This window comes from Gymnoscopelus microlampas, assembly GCF_963454915.1.
Source record: "Gymnoscopelus microlampas genome assembly, chromosome: 4".
In the NCBI taxonomy this organism is placed as follows: domain Eukaryota; kingdom Metazoa; phylum Chordata; class Actinopteri; order Myctophiformes; family Myctophidae; genus Gymnoscopelus; species Gymnoscopelus microlampas.
The window spans coordinates 12,835,667-12,857,563 of NC_139941.1; the positions used below are offsets into that span (position 1 = coordinate 12,835,667).

The 21,897-nt window shown below is 40.4% G+C and overlaps 1 protein-coding gene across 1 annotated transcript; it reads right to left on the reverse strand.

Annotated features, from left to right (window-relative positions):
• Positions 1 to 859: 859 nt before the first annotated feature.
• On the reverse strand, positions 860 to 20,094 carry ovch1 (ovochymase 1; the record flags this gene model as incomplete). The annotated part of the gene is made up of 11 exons (XM_084055378.1): positions 860 to 1,018; positions 6,219 to 6,355; positions 8,110 to 8,205; positions 10,437 to 10,582; positions 12,283 to 12,514; positions 13,211 to 13,364; positions 14,803 to 14,942; positions 17,192 to 17,381; positions 18,587 to 18,677; positions 19,483 to 19,666; positions 20,043 to 20,094. The coding sequence occupies 11 exons, from the start codon at positions 20,092 to 20,094 to the stop codon at positions 860 to 862; spliced, it is 1,581 nt and encodes a 526-aa protein (XP_083911504.1).
• Positions 20,095 to 21,897: the final 1,803 nt, after the last annotated feature.

Genomic DNA, 21,897 nt, shown 5'->3' on the forward strand with positions numbered 1-21,897 from the left:
TGTTGGGCACGGCTCTCAGAAGAGTAATGCGTTACTAGTTAATTATTGATCCTTTAAAAAAGTAATAATACCACATTGCGTATTACTTGGTATCAAGAGTAACTAGTCTAGTAACATGACAAGTTATGTTTAGTAAAATAAAATCAGCATCTCCATAAAAGCTCGTCAATAGACAGGAGCATAAAGTGATCTAAAATCTCTTGGTAGACGGCTGCAATGACTCCTGATTTGATAAAACACAGTGAACCAACACCAGCAGATGACATGGCACCCCAAATCATCACCGACTGTGGAAACGTTAACACTGGTCTTCTGTGCCTCCCCACCCTTCCTACAGAATCTGGGATCCTGATATCAAAATGAAATATAACATTTACTTTAATATGAAAGGTAAAGTTTTATGGCTTGTTTAAAAAGGCGCCTGATGTTTTGAGTGCATAAATGTACATACTTTTTTAAATAAATCAACATTTTCTTTAATAAATCTATTTTTTTATTATTGGTCTTATGTAATGTTGTAAAGTTTTGATGCTGGACCCAAAAGAAGGTTCAAATGTTTCACTTTAAGTGTAATGAATCTAGAAATTATAAATTGAATTACGGGAAAAATTAGAGAAAAAAATATCTCCACCAGGCTGGGTTGCCTACCCAGGGCTGTCAGTCGTGGACAGTCATCAAGACCCACGGAAGCTGTGAAGGAAAATGTACGACAGACATGGCGACCCCCTAAAAAGGAATTCATAATTGCAGAGACCGATGTAATCAAAAATGTGCTCAACCGTTGAGCCCTGTGTGAACAAGTTTACTTTCAATCGATATACACTGCACACAAAGTAAATAGTAAAAAATATTTATTAAATTATACAGTCAAATATTGACTGATCCATTTGCGATGTGCTGATATACTTGAGAAGACGGTGGGTTTGTCTGTGTTACAACGTCGGTTGCCCCAGGTGACCAAGCCAAACAGGTAGTAGACACCATGCTTCTGACAAAACAAAGGGGCTCCAGAATCCCCCTGTAGAAAAACAAAACAAAAATGCAATCTGTTAAACCACTGGTTCTTTAATCTTTTTCATGAGAAGGAAGAGAAGATTTGTGTTTTGGGGTCGCAATACATTCCTAAAAACTGTTTTCAAACCTTAATTTCTTTCTTTTTACTTCCCTTTTCAGAAAGAATTGAAAATAAAAATAAATAAATTCCATGTTGTTTTTCCAAGTCATTAACTAGACCAGGGGTATTCAACTAGATTAGGCAGGGGGCCACAACTGTAAAATAATTTGGAGTTGGGGGCCACACAATTTGCGCGCGTGCGCGAAGCGCACACGCGCGAAATTTTTCGGGTCTAATTCGGGTCTAATTCGGGTCTAATTCGGTTCTATTTGACCAATATAAATCAACTTTTTTCGGGTCTAATTCGGTCTAATTCGGTTCTATTTAAGGTTCTAAGTTAAAGGCATTGTAGGGAACATTAAGCCTAAATTTAAAAAATATTTATATATATATTTTTTGCATTTTTTCCCCTCTATCAGCCACTATATAATGATGCTGGGGTGTTTTCCTGCACTGAAACACAGGCCTCTTTCTGAAAACCCTATTTTCCCTATTGTTGTTGTTGTTGTTATATTTGTCCGGTACGTAAGGAAGTCTATGGAAGTCTATGGAGGCATCACCCCCTGGTGGCCGGAAAACGAACTGCACAAACAATAACAATGAGGGAAAATAGGGTTTTCAGAAAGAGTACTGTGTTTCAAAACACCCCAGCATCATTATATAGTGGCTGATAGAGGGGAAAAAATGCAAAAAATATATATGTAATTTTTTTTTAAATTTAGGCTTAATGTTCCCTACAATGCCTTTAAGTTCCAATGAAAGATGGCCTTTCAAGAACTAATGAAGGATAAATAATTTGTACTGTTTAAACTTTGATAACATAAATCAAAGTTAAAATAAATAATAATTATGAAAAAAAAAAAAAAAAAAAAAAAAACATTTTTTTTTTTTTTTTTTTTTTTGGAATATGGCCAGGGGCCACAAGGAAGCTCCTCGCGGGCCGCACGTGGCCCGCGGGCCGCCAGTTGAATATCTATGAACTAGACCAATGCCCGTTGGGAATGATGCCCGCTGGGAACGATGTTTGTTGGGAACGCATGCTCGGGATATGCAATAGCAATACCCGCTGGAGAACCTTCATAACTCCTTGGGTCGATCGATTGGGCGGTTCCAAAGATATGCGAAAGGCAATCGTAATGATCACAATTCCCTTAATTAAAGTTTATAGTAAAGCTCTTTCAAAACACAATCTCACAAATAAAAGAAAATGACATACAATCTGAGTAAACAGAATGCAATTTAAAAAAAGATATTAGGATTTTATACTGTATACTGTATAATGTTGACATTTCTGTGTAGGGATCAATAACTGTCATTATCTTCCCGTTTTCGTGCCTCTCCTTTATATTACACAGCTTTATCTCTCAAGGTTCAAAGGTTAACGACCTCTAGACTTGAGTGAGATGGACCAGAGTTGGCTCTGTATTTGGACCACTTTCCCCCCCTCTTTTTTTGTGCATTTTTTTGCTTATGTTCCCCGCAATTCCGCAAAAAAATGGATGCTGAGACTCAAGTGGTTAATATGTTATTGCATAGCAAGTTTACACTATAACTACTAGAAAGGAGCGGGTGAAGTCATTCTGTGACAGCTTCCTTAGACAGCCGTTACATTGCAAAATAAAAATAAAAAAATAAAACGAGCAATAACGAATACAAAGACACTGTATATATATACTGTATAGAAGGCACAATAAAGGAACTGCTAAATGTATGTAATCAAATATACAATAGGGCATTAACAGAATAATCGAATATTCGACTATCAAACCACTATTCGATTATTCTATTAAAAAAAAAAAAAAAAAATTATATATATATTTTTTAGTGGCTTTTCTACAGCAGACAAGCAGCTGTGAGCTCTGGTGTGACGTCAACTCGCATTCCTTGAGTCGAGTCATCAATGCCATTGAAAAAAAAAGATATATATATATATATATGTATTTTTTTAAATTATTTTATTTTTTATAATCAAATCGATTAGTCGAATATTCGAATACTTATAGGTCAAATAATTCGAATGCTAAAAATCACTATTCGTGAATGCCCTAATATACAACAGGTCAAAACAGTGCATGGAAAAAACCTGCAAATCCTTCCCCCCTCTAGACCAACGCACATTCTGTATCTGTCTGTCTGCGTCCCTTTTATGCCAACACATGGAGATCTTTGTATCCGTCTGTGCCCCTTTTATGCCCATATATAGAGATCCCAACCACTGATCCGACAATATATGGGGATTTGTCTATATTTTGGGGGAAAACCGCCAATCCGACCGACTTTAGACTGGGCACCGCACCACCGCAGGTCGATCGGTTGGGCGGTTCTCAAGATATGCGAAGGACAGATTATACACAGACAAATTGTGAATACCACCAGATCTTCAAACTCAAAACACGATGCATTGTGATCTTAAAGGTGGGCTATTTTCACTATTTTAAAATAGCCTAACAGTCTGTTTTTAATCGGTTAGTTTTCAACCTGAACTGGAAAACAACTACAGAATCAGCCATGCCTTTTTAAAGACGAGCTCTGTTGACCCTTTTAGAGCATATCAGTGGTAATTGTTGGGACATGGTATATATATATATATATATATATATGCAAAACAGAAGGAAAAGTGTGCATTTTAATTATCAAAAGTCAAATCTTAAAATGAAAACACCTTGTGGACATTTTAACGTCTACATGGGTTTTTATAAACCCATGGTAACATTGAAAACACACGTCCCCGTTTCTGGTGACTGACAGTTTTTCTAATGCGTGAGGGGGCCAACCCAAAGTCTAGCTAAGATATGTATGCACTTAATTTAGGAGAGAATATCTCAAGTGTTCTTGGCTAATATGAGGCCAGGGAACAACTTAGGAATTTGACTAATTCTCTATCCGGGACGAAATACCCAAAAATGATCACGCCCTTTTTAAAATGACCATAACCGGTGCACTATTTCCAACATGGTAAACCGTTGGAGCTACAGATTTACCGAGGTGCTCAAATGTTCAGAACACTTATGTTTAGGGAAACATAGTAAAGTGCAACATTTCTAATTTGATATGTTATGACAGAACAGCCAGGGCTTACAGTCTTGATTACAGTCCAGGGGCATAGGGATTTTTTTGTGCCAACCCTAACCCTAAAAGCACTACATTTGTCCCAGATGTAACCCAGGGCATAATCTTATGATTTAGCAAGGGTGCCCGAGCCAAACTTGGTGTCTAAATCATGTTTTTTTTACAAATAGATACATGTTTGAATGCTTATTTTTATGATTTAACCTATCTAAAGGACACTCATTTGATTATCACAAATATGGCCACTATGTTATGAAACAACCAATGTATCTTACAATGTAATTTTATTGAAACAATAGAATTTAAGAGTAGAACTCATTCCTAATGATACAGCTACAGCTAGTGCAGTATGTGCAACAATGCTCAGCATAAAATGTAATACTATATACATGTAGTATTACTATATACACTGACCATCTTAATCCGGCCTGCCAAGTCCTCAAAGAAAAACAAAATGCCCCCCCCCCCCCCCCCCTAACATTCTAAAAGGCTGCCAAATGTTAATGGTTTTGAGAAAAAAAATATTTAACTCAACTCAATTAATATTTACTATTCGAGTATTATACCTACTTGCATTCCTCCATCCGTATGTACTCAAATGTTTTATGTTCATAATGTAACAGTGAAACAGTCAACCTTGAGTCCATATTTATAACATAATGCAATGTGTTTGATCAGTGACCTATGGAGTGGTGCATATCAGACAAGATACTGTCTAAATTTATAGGCTCATTTAAAAGTTGATACGGCATTGACGTATGCAAGTACGTCAATTGAAGAATGCAAGAACGGTTGTTTTATGCAAGTAATCTTTTTATTGTAAGGCCAATAAAAAGGAGTACACCAGAGTGATACAGTACAGCTGTAAAAAAAAAAAAAAAGCTGTACTGTATCACTTTGTTGGACAGAGGTTGTCTGATCCAATAGAAGCTGGTCTGAAGCAGTTTGTACATGCTGAATCAGTGTAGCTTGGGTGGGAGGAATGCTCTTGGGGGACTGAGAAAAGCCACTGTAAGGATTCATCTACTCTGCTGTGGCCACAGCTCTTGCGTATATGATGATGACCATACACTCCAATCTTTGGACATGGAAATTGAAGTTGATCTTTTCAGGCTCCAAGGTGAGGGTGACCTGACCAGGGTTTCTGCGAGATACCTGCACTCCTTTTCCCATAGTCAGGGAAGGCTGATGTTGGTCAAATGGTCCCAGGTCCCATGAGAACCTTCCTCCCACCCAAGTGTCAGAACCTGGGAACCTTACTGGACCCATCTTGCAGATGCCAGTAAAGCGCGCGCTATCCTCCTCCACTGTGGCTGCAAGATTAATTTGGTGGACACAGCAAATGCTGCAAAGCTGGAGTCAGTTGCATTTCGATATATAGATGTATGATTAGGACGTTAAAAAACAGTCATCTGTGTGTGTGTCTGTGTGTTGCAGTAATGCATGTATCAGTTATTGCAGAGCTGTTCTGTTGTTGTAGTAACACCAAAACAAATTCCAAGCAACCATTTGTTGTTTAGCAATAACTTTTCTGATTCTAATTTAAACATGTTGTTCAAATTCCATACACCTTTGACTATTATGATAGTGTTCAATGCATGCTGAGCATTGATGTGCATAGTGTACTGGCTGTTGCTGTATACTTTGGGTTCTATAGTCATATTATATTGTTTCAATAAAATGACATTGTTTTCTCCAGTTTGATCTTAATTTGATCTCATTTCTACAACTACTGTATATGTTACAGGGAAATTGGCATTCCAGGGAAATTGAAAAAGGGGCGCTTGTTTTTACCACCCACCCAGGCAATTCTGTAGAACCAACACTAGAGGGCAATGCAAGCCACACTCATGCACATGCGTGGCACACGCGTGTGTCGTCGCGTGTGTCGTCGTGGATTGTAACCCATGAAAAGATCTATTCTCCCCCTATCGGTTCACAACTCGGACGGCGCTGATTCGACTAGCAGGTCCTCTACTACAAGGACATCACTAAGAAAATACTCAATAGTTACAAATGTCACTTTAACACTTACCATACAGGAGGCCGAGCCAGCTGAGTGTGCACACAAGTGAGTGCTCTTGAGGCGATCGCCTCCCCAACGGTCCCTGCAGGCTTTCTTGTCGACTAGACTCAGCTTAGCCTGGTGCAGAGTATCAGGATTCACATCCACTGGGGGGACAACACCACAGGAATGAACCCATTAAGACGTGAGGCCTATTCTATAAATGTCTTCTAAAACCTAACAGTTAGAGCAACTTATGTTGCTACATCAGTGTAGCCTGGTAAACCCTCCCTCCGGAAATCTCATTTCCATTTGATTTCAGAAAGGAGTCTGGTCTGAAACGCCTTTCTGCAATAATCGCTGTGGGCTGGAGTTGGGCGGGAGTAATACCGTTGACCGACAACCCCTTCAACCAATGATCGTTTTCCCCTTCAGCCAATGAGCAGTTCATTTTGACGAGCTCCAGACTATGTGACGCAACGGGACTTTTGGGACGGCCATGCCGAAAATAGGTTGCCTTATTGGGATACATGCGTGTCACTCCCCGCCCCTGCCGGTTCTCTAAATTTATATTTTTAAATAGGCTCTGTCATGATTAATTGACCACATATATGAAGTTAAACAACTAAATTCTATCCAAACGATATCTTATAAGTAAATTCCGTGCCTCAAAAAAGAAGTTTGAAAGCGTTATAAAACTGAAAGTAAGAAGTGAAGGCACTCGCACAAACAACAATGGCTGCCATTCGTCTTTTTTCGGCGGCTCTCAGGCTGCACTCGGGTTCATTCGGGCTCACTCGAACTCGCCACCTGATTGGCCAACTGTCGCTGTCAATCACAGAACAATGAGCGACGACGCTGATAGGCTCGTCGGCTCGGCGAGCACAGCGATTATTGGAGAAAGGCGTTTCAGACCAGACTCCTTTCTGAAATCAAATGGAAATGAGATTTCCGGAGGGAGGGTTTACCAGGCTAACATCAGTGGTGCTCAAAACTTTTTCATGTCAAGGACCCCCAGAATTACATGTATTTGGCCACGGACCCCCATTTTGTGCCAGGGATCCCCAGAAGCAAAGATTTGTGTTAAAAATGTTTGCTTTAATAAACATATATTCAAATATTTGCACACATTCAAGATTTTTCAACTCAACTAAATATTGGTCCTGATCACCGCAAGCGACCCAATCTTCATAACATTTTAAAAATAACATACTAAAATGGCTTTTTTTCAGAGAGACAAATCAGGAGAAAATGGACTTTATTATCAACCTTTCTCTGTCCCAGCAATACACTCTCGTGGGATCTAGCACCAGTAAACATAGGATAGGAAATGCGTGAGATTTGCCATCAGATGTCGTGCCCACTTAGGAGACCATTTGTAGGATTTGTTTGTGTACCATTCGGCCTCTAGTGGCTCCAATTGGGATGGCGGATCTTCCAAAATGAACCATCTTTGACTAGCCTCACATCCACTTGGGGGGACAACACAACAGGAATTGGCAGGAGCCAGTGGTGGAAGAAACCCTCCTCATATTTGGTTTACTTAAAAAAAGTATCAATACCACACTGTAGAAATACTACAATTTGTCAGAATATTTCACAAAATAAAATCTCTACAAGCTCAAAATTGAATCACAATGCGTTGTGAGCTTCTAGATCTGCCATTTGTTTGATAAAATCAAAAATCTAAATGGAAAATCTAAAAAGGGAAGTTTCACAGCTGGAAGAAACTGTATTCACTCAAAGTTAACAGTATTTGTAGTGGGAAAGAGAAAAACACAGGTCAAGTAAAGGTTTTGGACATAAAAAGTTTCAGTCCGGCAACAACGATATTGTTGGACATTCGGGACTGTGTGCACTATATTTAAATGCTGAATCACGTCGTTAACAGTGTTTATACAGTATATGACAGTCTTATTACCTGCTTCTCTGCTTTTCCCCCAACCTGTTGTGACACAAGACCAGCTGTCATCCAGTGTCACATCATGAGGGATACAGACTGGGAAAATGGCTGTACCTAGGGACAGTAAGAGACAAAAGGATGTCATTGGACCTCTACAGCAGCGCTTCTCAAAGTGGGTCCTTGAAGGGGTTCCAGGGCAGGGGGTCCCCAGCTAATCTATGGATAGTTAGGAATCAAATGGAACCTTACAGATCTGTAAAACAGTGTACGAATGTAACCAAATGGACCTGTGTTACATTTGCACACTGTCAGAGTTTAAGGGATATTTCACTTTCAAACATGTTTCGGGTCATTTTAACATTTACTCAGGCTTGTGTGAGCACCCCAGACAGTTTTTAAGTTGATTGATTCAGCATTTAGATAGTTGATATTCATTTTATCTGACACGCAGTATACAAACATCCTATACAAACCCATTGAAACTTCAAACTCCATTTTAACCATGATCGATTCATCAAAAACACCCCTCCTTGGTTCTGGTGACTGATATTATCCTCTAATAGGGGCGTGTTTTGTCAATTAGCTTACCCTTTTCATTTATTTATTAAAGAAAAAAAAATCCCCCAAAAATGTGTAATACCATGGGTTTGTATAGGAAGGGGCGTGTCTGATAAAAATGTGCATCCAACATCTAAATACTGAACCAAGCAACTTAGAGACTGTCTAGGGTGCTCGCAAAAGCCTGAGTAGACGTTAAAATGACCCCCAACATATTTGAAAGTGAAATATCCCTTTAAGTTTTCTCCAAACATTAAAAACAAATTCAAACATTTTCAAAAAATAGCAGATCTACCAGCTCGCAGCACAGCACGAAGTGGCACACTGTGAGCTTGTACAGTAGATGTGCTATTTCTGAATAGCCAACATAAATGGATAAAGTGGTTAAAATGATTGTGATGCTATATTAACTACTTTTGCTGGAGACCCCCCTGGAACTTTGAGAACCACAGGTTTTCACAGGTTTTCAAAGTGAGGTCCACCAGAGGGCGTCACAGAGCCAATATTAAATAACTAGAAAATACATTTAAAAATGTTTATGTGCCAGTTTAACCACTTTCAACCTGGCATTTCTTTTAACCATGACCCACCTGGATGTCACATCACTGTGACTGTGTTTACCACGCACCAACACACACACAATAACAGAGGACATTACCTACCACTTTGCAGCAAACTCAGGTGTACTCTTGATTAAAAGTGGCGTAAGTGGTAGTTTTGGTTAAAAAAATAAAAAAGTTTTTGTTATAAGGTTAAAAGTTCTATATTCAGATAGAAATCATTGCTATATAGAGTGTTTGTTCAGTAACAGGGGTCTCCCCGTCTCGCCAGCTCTTAACACATCGGGTGCCAAACACGGTCTGAACCGTGTGTTTACATAGTGGCGGTTCCGAAGCTTCGGTGCCGAACACGGTCTGAACCGTGATTTCAGTCTTTTTGTTTTTTTCGTTTTTCTCCGCGCGGGCGGGGCTAGAGCAGCTCTGGGAGCACCCATTGTAATCCTGCGAAGGAAGTGCCAGATCGCTCACCGGAAACACTTTTTTCTCCCCCATCCGCTTCCTGTCTATTTCCTACTTTGAAACGCCTATATCTCCGAATCTGTTTCCTGTGGGGAAAAACTGTCATGCGCGATGCGCGATCCCCCCCCCGTTGTAACCCGCGAGGGGAATGTTATGGTTCCAGCCTGTAGCCAGGCTCATGGCAGAACATGAATCGATGCTTTTTTTTGCGTGGATTTGCTTGTAACGCACGGATTTGCTTGTAAACAGCAAAGCGCAGTCAATGGGGAGAATGCTGGCACCCACGGTAAGTTGTTATGAAAAAATGCTGGCACCCGATGTGTTAAGTGAACAGAAAATGCATTCCTTACGTCGGCCAATTTTTACTCAGTCAGAAGAGAGAAATCCACACATATCATTTAGCTTCAATTTCATAGTGTTCCAGTTCCAATTGCATCTGCACATTGTTTTTGTCTCATCACTTCCAATTTGTTCTCACTTCTGGTGTTCTCTCTCCTCCCTTATTGTGAAATGGCTTAAAAGAAAGAAAGAGAAGTCGCAAAAACATCTATCAATAAGCTAACAACGTGAGAAGATAAGACTGTTTAGCCATTTCAAAATAATTTGACAAGAAAGTGGTTAAAATGGCACAACAAGTGAATATTATATACTGTATGTATGTATGTATGTATGTATGCGTGTGTGTATTTATTTTACCATTATATATCTTTTTCTCCTTTCAGGCCCCTATTTTGAAAACCACTGGTCTGTGAGTAATGAAAAAAGTACCAATTCTGGCAGGGACACTGAGGTGGATGAGCGACAGGTCTGAGCTCCCGTCGTCAGGCGGACTGTACACCTGCTCCACCACCACGCTCTGGACGGCCATGTAGTCCAGGTCATGAACGCCTAGCACCACCAGGTCATTTTTAGGGCTGGAGGAAAAGATTACAGTGATTATCAGTTATGCAGGGTGTTCAATTTGTAAAAGAAAAATGGCTGTTTTACACGTATGGATATGTTTAACACATCCATACGTTTGTCAGCTTATCGATCAACTTATAAAAGAAAACATTTTGACATTTCGATTTTTTAAGTTGTAAAATTGCGATATTATTTTCAAACCTAAACATAAATATCAAACAGTCTACATTTCCCAAAAGGAAATGCATGAATATTTAATCACTCTTAAATTTGTTTTTCTGTTAAGGGCACCCCGCTAAATTTTTCCATAAGTGGAACCCTTTTATGAACTACTTCAGTTCCTTACAAACATTACCTCCTGACTGAACCCCCCCCCCCCCCATCCTCTTCCCAGCCCTCCACCTTATACCTTGTCTTTTTTATTATAATTTTATCTCTCTTCTTTCCATTCATTATTTCCTTGCATTTCCCCTTTTTTTATTGTTATCTTACCCATTGTGTTCTGTTTTACTGTGCTTCAATAGTTTTACTAACATTGTAAGTTTAAATCCTCATACCATGCAATAACTGCAACGTCTAATACACCCAAAGAACGACACACACGGATACTGCTAATCACTTTGCTATTGTCGCTCAGTCGTTCGTTTCTTTTTTTTAATTTGTATTATTAATCAAATGTTTTATTATTATCATTTCTCCATGTATACAGAGATAAAGAGGAAAAAAACAAAAAAAGGGAATACAAATGTACACCTGTACCTCTGTAACTATGTACTTATGATTTTCCCTAATAAAAATATTAAATATAAAAAGTAATACATTAATTAATACTCTGACCAGAAGGTAGATTCGGCTATTTTTGGCAAATGTTCACCCATTTCCCCCAAATATTCGCCTGATATGGCATGGCCAGAATAGGGACAATAGGGTTCAAGTGGTTAAGGGTTCGGGTGCAAAGAAACCTTCGATGTAATGAGCAGGTCTCCACCATGGCAAAAATAAACGTACAGCTCACAAGCTCACATTGCGACGCGCTGTGAGCTTGTAGAACTACTATTTTCAGCGAAGAGATATCTGGAAGAGTGGAAAAAAAGGAGTGGGCCAAAAATAGACCCCTGGGGGACCAAGGTCAACGACATAGGGGTTTAACCCATTTAGACCTGAGGCCGATTCTAAAAACGCCTTCTAAATCCTGACCTAAGTTTTCGGAAAAACTCCAATATTTATTCAATATGACAACAAATGTATGTTGCTATATACTGTACATGGCCCATCCTGAAAGGTATAGTTACAAATAGGGGTTCCCGCCCGACATGGAGCTGGTTGCTCGTTTCTCTCACAGAATCTGGCAACACCGAGGACTAGCTTCCACGTCGTTCTGCATGAACGGCAGCTCATAAGGGACATTAAGTGCATGTTTGAGTGTCAGGACACTGCATAATGAGGATTAGTGGGAAAAAAACAAACTTTGGAGCTGCTAAAATAGGCGATTTTCGTTGTTACACAGTACTCCATTATGCCAGTGGAAGGGGTCTCCACAATGGACAACAGGGGCTTCTATGAAAAAATTCAACTGACCCTGGTATGTTGGTGAGTGATTAGCGACATATCAAAGCAAACACCTAATATGACTGGATCTCTCCTTTAAGTTGTGAAGATGTTTGTCAATCGTGACAATAAAGCCATTTCATATTTGCGGTGCGCCGGTCACCTGCTATGGCAGTGGCGGGGTGCCAGCACCCACTGTTTGTGGATCAGGGTACCACTGCAGTAGTGGTAGCCGTCTGCCGTCTGCAGACTGACTTGCCAGGGCCAGGCGTTTCGGCATGCCGCGGTCACGCCGCCCAATCGCACCTGGCCATCCTTGGATAGAGTCAGCTCAGCCAGGGTGGGCTGCACGGGACAGGCTGACCTCTGCACCGCACCACAATTCTGTGGGATCGCTAGAGTGGTGGAAGTAGTAATACAACAAGGTAGAAATATTTTATTACAAGTAAAGGTCCTATTCAAGGCAATCAATGCAAGATGACAATATTCAAACATTTGTTTAATGGTAAAACCTACATACTTGCAGACTCAAGCCCAGGATACGGATGCCCACGATCTTCAAACATGCCTGCACGGACGCACGCACGCACGCACGCACACACACACACACACACACACCCATTTGGATCATTGTCCGAATTTTTCACTTTTCATCTGAACATAGAGGATCAGCTAAAACAAATACCTATCAGTTGCTTAGATTAACAGTTTTCAAACTACGGTTAATTTATGTAGTTTCTTTTTTTTTAACACTTTCAACCTGGCATCCCTATTTAGTGCACGTCATCATAGTCTCTTTTTTTCCTCCAAACAGTTTGCAAAATGTATATTATTCTAATTAAAACAATAATGTATTTAATACAACTACAACTACTACTAATAATAATAATAATAATAATAATAATCGACAGCAGATGTGACGTGCTGTGAGCTTATAGATAGACCATTTTCGCTTTTCATCGTACGAGACGATAAGTCGTTACTTTTCGTGTAAAGTGCAGAACCCTGAGGAACCGCTCTTTCACATGCCGTCACAAAATATTAACGATCACCACATCAGTCCTGGTTCTAAGGTGGTGTCCAGTCCTTACCGGTCAACTGGGCATTGATCCAGTCCACATGGTCCTTTAGTATGGTGTAGACCCCAGGTCTCCTGGCCCGGCCACAACCCACCCCCCAGCTGACCAGCCCACCGAGCTCCCACCTCGTCCCAGTGAAGCAGGACATAGGACCACCAGAATCCCCCTGAAGAGCAGAGATGGGTAGTTATTATTAGGAATACAAGAACGCTCGCCCTGGGTCAAGACCGGCGACCTTGGAACGGTCGCCACCAGGTATTCCGAAAACGTAACCTCAGTAAAACTATGGCTAACCCTAACCTTATTTCCAAACCTTAATCTCAGTAAAACTATGGCTAACCCTAACCTTATTTCCAAACCTTAACCTCAGTAAAACTATGCCTAACCCTAACTTCATTTCCAAACCTTAACCTCAGTAAAACTATGGCTAACCCTAACCCAGGCACGTAGATCCCGTGGGGGACGGGGGGCTTTTGTCTCCCCCTAGCTTCAGATTTTTAAGAGTAGTTTTAATGCAACACACTTTTCAATTTACTAAAAAAACAAAAAAACACTATTTATATAGCACTTTTCAAAAACAGGTTTACTAAGTGCTTCACATACAGCACATAAGCAGGAAATATAAAGGCAATTCAATGATGGAAATTAAAAACAAGGAACAATACAAAAATAAAATAAAAATGCAGAAACTAGCTGTCCATTCCTCCTAGCTAGAAACCCATCATAATAATGAGTTTTTAAAAGTCTTTTAAAAGTGGACACTGAAGTGTCTAATTTCCAGCAGTAGAGTTCCACAGAAATGGGGCCCTAGCAGCGAATGCCCTGTCACCTACCGTCACAAGCCTTGTTTTTTTTTTGGGGGGGGGGGGGGGGGGGTAAAGGTTTGTCTGACTGATCTAAGATTACGGGTGGGTATGTGAGGAGACAGGAGGTCAAAAATATAATGATTTAAAAACAAACAATGTAATCTTAAAATAAATTCTGAACGCCAATTCTGAACGCCACTGGTAGCCAGTGCAGTGAGGCAAGAACAGGGGGTAATGTGGTCAAATCTCCTTAGCCCTGTGTTGCACTAAGCTACCAGTGGCGTTCAGAATTGATCATAAAAGGACCACTTCACCCATTTTCAACCCATCTTCATATAATTGGGAGAGAGAGTGAGTAGAGGGATAGTGTGCCATCTTATAAAGCAGTGTTTCTCAACCAGTGGTCCAGGGACCACCAGTGGTCCTTGAGGGGGTTCCAGGGGGTCCCCAGCCAAATTAATAGTTAATTAATTATTAAACCAAATTGACCCTTATGTGTCTGTAACTCTGAGAGTGTACAAATGGAGCCATTTTGTACACTCTCAGAGTTAAATGAACACTAATGATGATGATACAGTGTAGATTGGGACCCCCAAGAAATCAAAATGGTTGAGTCCCTGGCATATCTTTTCAAATGGGGGTCCGTGGGCTATTATGTGTCAATTGGGGGGTCCTTGACATGAAAAGGGTTGAAAACCACTGTTATAAAGAGCATTTGTGAGGGCAAATTATGTGAAGATAAGGTTAAAAATGGGTGACGTGCTCCTATTAAAACGTAAAGGCATGTTCATATCTTACCTGGCAGGCATCCACGCCTCCCTTGGAGTCTCCAGCACAGACCATGGTGGACTTGATTCTCCCGCGGTAGAAGCGGTTACAGGTGCGAAAGGACATACAGGTCACATTCACTTCTTGGAGGCTGTGAGCCCGTGGGCCCCCTGAGAAAAAAGGTGCATGTGGTTATAATACGCTTTTGATTAGGAATTTCTGTATATTCAAATCCTACCTGAACAATTATTATTATTTATCTATCATTAACTTTTTAACTGCCAGAATAATAGTGTAATAGTGTGCCACTACTGCCAGCGAAAACAAGTGATTTTACTGTACCTTTAAAAGAAATCATGGAATATTCTCTGTGACCTCCGTCCTCACGGAGATTGGCTCATTACACACATTATCCGCTCCGGGTAATCCATTGCACATCTGTGGCCATTTGAATGAGGCTTGTTTTTGCCGTAAAGCAAGAGGAACAGAGATAAAGCGATTTCCCAACAGGAAATAAACAGGAAGTAAATGCCCTTTTTATGGTGTGGCAAAAAAACCAGGAACTCCTTCTAAAGGTCAAGAGTTTGTGGCGGACTTGCACTTCCTAACCTGTTATTTTATTACTGGGCCGCAAATATACAAAAATGTATACATTGGATCCGTTCTCCAGATGCAGATTGGTGTCAATCTGAGGCCAACTCATGTATTGCAACATCCCTCGCTGCTCTGGTTACAGCCAAGCTACCCCCTATCTCCCAAACAATTCACTTCAGACATTGTGGTTATATCTACTCTTAAAATATGGGCCCAATTCCGTCAGCATTTTAATTTTAGTGGCTTCTCCTTAGAAGGCCCCATAGCAAAAACCATTTATTTCTCCCTGCTAAACTGGATGCCAGCTTTGTGCACTGGCAAAGATCAGGCCTGGACAAATTCACTGACCTTTACATAGACAGGACTTTCGCCACTTTCAATGACCTTTCACTCAAATTCAACCTCCCCCGTTCACATCTATTCCGGTACTTTCAAATCAGACACTTTGTTAAAATCCAAAGCTCAACCTTTGCTAACTTAGAATCAGACTTGAAATTTGATATTTTGTTACAGACCTCTGCTCAACTTCAAGGTCTCATATCAAACATTTACAGTTCTATTTCTTCATTTAATGACTCCTCACTTAGCAAGATTAAGGGGGACGGGGACGGGGACCTTGGTGTAGAGATACCGGAGGACACTTGGGTCCGGGCTATGAGTGCAGTGAATGGGATTACTTCCTGTGCTCGTCTCAATCTGACACAGTTTAAAGTTCTCCACCGTGCCCATTTTAGCAAGGCTAGATAAAGCAGAATCTTTCCCGACTTGGATGGGAGCTGTGAGAGATGTCAACAAGACTCCGCCAACTTGACTCACATGTTCTGGTCCTGCCCCAGTTAACTTTTGGACAACCGTGTTTAAAACACTCTCAGATGCCTTTGGGGTGAATATTCAACCTAGTTTTGAAGTCGCTATTTTTGGGGTGTCCGTTGACCACCCTCCACCTTGGAAAATGTTCAAGAACGCTATTGCCTTTGCATCCTTGTTAGCCCGTAGGAGAATTTTACTAGAATGGAAATCAGCCACCCCACCTAGAATATCACTCTGGTTACAGGAGCTCATGTCCTTTTTGAAATTATAAAAAATAAAGTGCTCCCTCCACATTAAATCGTTTGAGTGGGGGGACTCTAAGGGTATAATCTCAATCTTTATTTATGTATCTATTAATTTTCCCTTTAACGGTCTCAGTTTGTCTTTCTATTTTTGAATTTAGTCAATTCCAGGTCTGTTGCCATCAGGCAGTGAAAGCGTCATTCATAGGGTAGATAACAAACAGCGGAAAACCACTGAAAACACAAAATCTCGTCTTTCTCGTCAGTGGCAGCTGCACCATGGCAGAATTTGATGAGAAATCTCGTTGTTGGCAGGCAAAGAGTTAAACACTGCGAGGACTAAAACCACCCACTCACCATAAATTAAACACAGACACATGGTCAAATAATTGAATCATCTCCATTAAGTTAATAGCGGTAGAATAATCAATATAATTGATTTTGGTCAGTCATGGACATGAGCTTTTGGATCGGCTACTTTCACAAAGACATTTGATGTAGAGGGAAAAGAGGCGGCCAAGTACAGACCCCTGGGGGACCCCGGTCCACACACTACACTATACAGGGTTTAAGTGGTTAATATTTCAAATGTGTTCAAATACAACTTACTGATTGATGTCATCAAGAATTCAAAGCAAACTTAACAGTGTGTAGTTGATTAGGCAGTGTGAACTACAAACTATAACAAAAATCTGTTTAAAAATACATTTTAGTGAAGGCTGAGTCAAACTAAAATGCCAAATAAAAGGTTTTTAAGTGAAATGCTCACTTACTCTCTCTGGTGGTACCCCAGCCAGTAACGGTGCACTCCAAGGGGGGCGTGAGCTCTTTCATCCATAAGTCTATTGGTCTGACAAACTTGTCGAAGGTCAGCTCATTCTTGAGCTTCAGAATGGCCAAGTCATTCTCCTTGGTCTTGGTGTTGTAGCCATGGTGGCTGATGATCTTGGCCACTTTGACCGCCTTCAACAGAATGCATTTTGGTTGAATAGTAAAACATGTGCATATATACAGCGTGTATTATCACATCGCATTCACACTAGCAGCGACAGAAATTCTTAACAACTAAGCGTGGTCAGCTACACTGTCGCAAAGTCACCGGTGAAGTGTTTGTGTGTCCGTGTGTGGGAGCCACGAGCGAGATATACAGTAAAGGGAAATATAAAGCCTTGGATTCAAAATAATTAGTCCCCCCCCCATTACAAGCAGGAATAGGCTCCATGCACAGCAGCCATATTGGAAAGAAATTGGGCCTCTTCTTACTTCCTTGACAGGTGTTACCAATAATGCTAATTAAGGCTCGGTTCCATTCTGGTCAAACAGAGTCAGGGTGCTGACATCGTGCATGTTGGCTCACTGGAAACACTTGAGGGGGCTCCTGATGGCCCCTTGCGGGTCATCAGAACCCATTTGGTTCCATTTGTACACTCTCAGAGTTATGGGGGTCCTTGAAATTAAAACGTTTGAGAACCCACTGTGCTACACGAAATGGAACAGAGCCTCCATTAGTATCATTGGTAAAACCCGTGAAGGAAGTAAGGAAGAGGCCCAATTTCTTTCCATCATGGCTGCTGTGCATAGAGCCTATTGATGTCATTGTATGGAGAGAGAAGGGCAGTGGAAATGGTGGAACAAAAAACATCATTGACGATTCACTGCGTCACTGGAGCGCTGAAGCCAGATCAACTTCTTTCTGTAGCTTTTATAACTCGTCAGGCAGTGACAAAGTGTCGGGCGTCAAGTTTGTATAGACGAATCCACAGACGCGCTGCCTGTAGCTGCCTGTAGGCGGCCATTGCTGCGGTGTCGCGGAGCGTTGACACCACAGCTATGGCTGCCTACAGGCAGCGTGTCTGTGGATTAGTCTAATAATAATAATAATGAATTGCATTTTATGGCGATTTCTAAGTACTCAAACATACTCAAAGCGCTATACAATGGTTCATTCATTCATACAGGGGGGGACATTGGGAGGTGGAGCGTGAACAGTCGACGCCAGCGTCCCCACTTTTCCCACATTCACACACCAATGGTAGCAAGCTAGCGCCGACCGAATCATTGGAGGCAATGTAGGGTTCAGTGTCTTGCCCAAGGACACTTGGACATGTGGACAGGAGGAGCCGGGATTCGAACCGCCGACCCACGGATCATTGGACGACCTGCTCTACCTCCTGAGCCACAGCCGCCCCATAGATCTGTCTATAGATCTGTATGTGGCAGGCTTCCATTGAAAATGCCTTGTAGCCTGTCGCTTTGTGTCTGCTAGTGTGAACGCAGCGACACGTCAAGAGTCGTTCACCTGCTGACTGGTTTCATGAGGATCATCCAGGTCGTGTTTCCCAGCCATCACCATCCAGAAAGAGGCTTTGTTATACCTATGAAATGACACCTACTACTGTTACTTTTATGCCAATATCAAGGGCTTCAAAGAAAGAAAGAAAAATATTTAATAAAATCTTTACGTTTAGAGCTGTCACAATGATAAAAGTTTAGTTGACAATTTATTGTTGTACAAATGTGCAGTGGTGTAAAGTAACTGAGTACATTTACTCAAGTAGTGTACTTAAATACACTTTTGAGGATTTTTTTTACTTTACTGGAGTATTTCCCATTTTCAATACTTTTACTCCACTACATCTCAGAGGCAAATATTGTACTTTTACTCCACTACAATTATTTGACAGCTTTAGTTACTAGTTACTTTGCAAATTTCACAAAACACACATCAACCACTTCAGCCCTATATATATATATATATTTCGACCATTTGAAAATAGCAGATCTACAAGCTCACAATGCGTCGCAACACATTGTGAGCTTGTAGATCTGCTATTTTCAAAAGATTTTTATAGATTTTGAACTTGTGAAATGGGACATTCTGCATAAAGACTACTTTCTACTTTTGGTACTTTAAGAACATTTTGATACCAATACTTTTGTACTTTTACTCAAGTAAATTTTGAATTTCGGACTTGTACCAGAGTATTTCTATATTGCAGTATTGATACTTTCACATAAGTAAAAACACCTTTTCCACCACTGACGATATGTTACTATGTCTCACCGTTTGAAACAGTGTGCGGCGGTGAGCACGTAGTTGGGGTGGATGACAGCCCCTCCGCAGGCCGGCATGGTGGCAAAGGTGAGAGACACCTGCCAGGGCCAGGAGTGTGCCCAGGACTCCTGACCCCCGATGATCCTGGTCTTTATTTTGTCCTCCTTAGGGAAGGTACGGAGCCCTGATATAGCTATATATACACACACACACACACATATAGTAAACACACACAAAATGTTGCGCGCACAATAGTAGCGAAAATATTCTTCTAATCTACAAGCTCACTATGCATCCGTCACACTTGTAAATATTGTATTATTTTGCTATGTTTCTGTGACACATTGTGAGCTTGTAGAATGTATTACTTTATTTTGGTAATATTTTGAAAATGTTCATGAATATTTTGTCTTGCACTAAGATTAAATACATCCAAAATGTGTTGCAATTTTGAATTGGATCTCTTAGTGAAACTAGCAATCTTGTACAATAGATCAGCTATTGTCACTATTGCGCACCACCATGCTTGTTCGAGTCAGTGCGACTAAGCATATGATGCTCTTGCATACCAAGATATCCAGCGGCACCCAGGATCGTTACATCTTCTTGTTCTGTAGCCATTCTGTCGCTACCATCATCTGAGGAAATATCAAATGGGAAAATGTGTAATTGTGTTTTAATTATTAGTTCTACACACATTCTGATATGCAGCATACACTGCACATACTGTATTAAAATGGTAGGGCAAATGATATTTTTTTGGTTAAAACAAAAGGATTTTTGTTAAAAAAAGTTAAAGTTCTGATAGTAATCATTGCTATAGGCGGGTGTTTGAGTAACAGGGGCCTACCTGGATTTCCAGCTCTGTCATAAAAAGAAAATACGGAACATGTTCAGGTGGGTTACCAATTCTAGCCAATCAGGAGAGAGTAGCCACAAGCAACTATCAGATCATTTTCAAAATATGGAATCAAGAGTTGCAATACCAACCCATGACAGCCCATAAATCCAAACAGAAAAGGCATATCTGATTGTATTAAACAACGTTAAACTCACCAACATTGCAGCTGTACAGAAAGCTTGAATTATCTTCTATCTCAGTGGTTCTCAACCAGTGGTGACAAGTGTTGGAAGGCTCGTGGGAAATCACTCAACGGTCCTGCGTACCACCCGTTTCTAAATAGCTCATAATGCAGGAGGCAGCAGGACGTTGTGTCGAAAACTAGCGCTTCCGAATTCCTACACTTAGAAAAATACAGAATTTCTTGACAGACACTGAGACAGTAGCTCATAAAATGTCTATGGTGGATTTTTATGAAACAAAAACTTTGAAGATATAAAGAGGATAATTCAAGATTTCCGTACAGGTGCAAAGTTGGTCAGTTTCGTTTAATACAATCAGATAGGACTTTTCTGTTTGGATGTATGGGCTGTCAAGGGTTGGTATTGCAACTCTAGATTCCAGATATTAAAAATAGAATCTAAGAGTTGCTTGCGGCTAGGGAGACCCCTGTTACTGAACAAACACTCTATAGCAATGATTACATATCTATTTAACAATTATATTTTAACAAGAAAATCGCTTACCCGACCTTTAACCCATTCAATCCGGGGACGCATCTCTGTAATTTTAGATTCCTTTGGCTATTCAAAAATAGCAGATCTACAAGCTCATAGCTATGAGCTTGTGGATCTGCCATTCTTTTAAAACGTGAAAATCTTTGAATAGATCTTCTTTAAAGCAAACATTTGTAACTCAAATCTTTGCTTCTGGTGTTTCCCCTGGTACAAAAATATTTTACAAATGTTCGCTTTAAAAAAATATTTAAAGATTTGCACACATTTTCACGATTTTTCAAAAATAGCATATCTACAAGCTCATAGCGCGGCACTCTGAGCTTGTATATCTGCTATCTTTTAAGAGCCAAAGAAATCTAAAATGACACAGATGCGTCCACGGATTGAATAGGTTAAGCAATCTATATTGGGTCAGACAGTAGGCCTGCCTACTGCATGGTGCTTAATGTTTCTTTCTCTCCACCTTATTGCATGTATATCTCCATCAATAATATAAACATTGCATGATCCAGTGAATATCAATTCCTACCATGAAAAGTAGTAGCTGAATTGATTGACCCAACAGTTGTGTTTGTTGTTGATGGAAGTGTGGTGGTTTGGTTGGTGGACTCAACTGTAAAAAAAAACAATCAACATTGTTTTCATGGCTCTCTGACTTAATTCTAGCTCTGGTCCATAGTGTTAGGAGTTCTCCTTAATGCTATGTTGCTTTCGAGCCGTTGCCGCACACCCCTAGTAGTGCAGGCTGATTGTAGATCTGCAATTTTCAAAAGATTTTTATGCATTTTGAAAACTTGTGAAATGGCACAGTCTGCACAATGAGTACTTTCTACTTTTGGTACACTT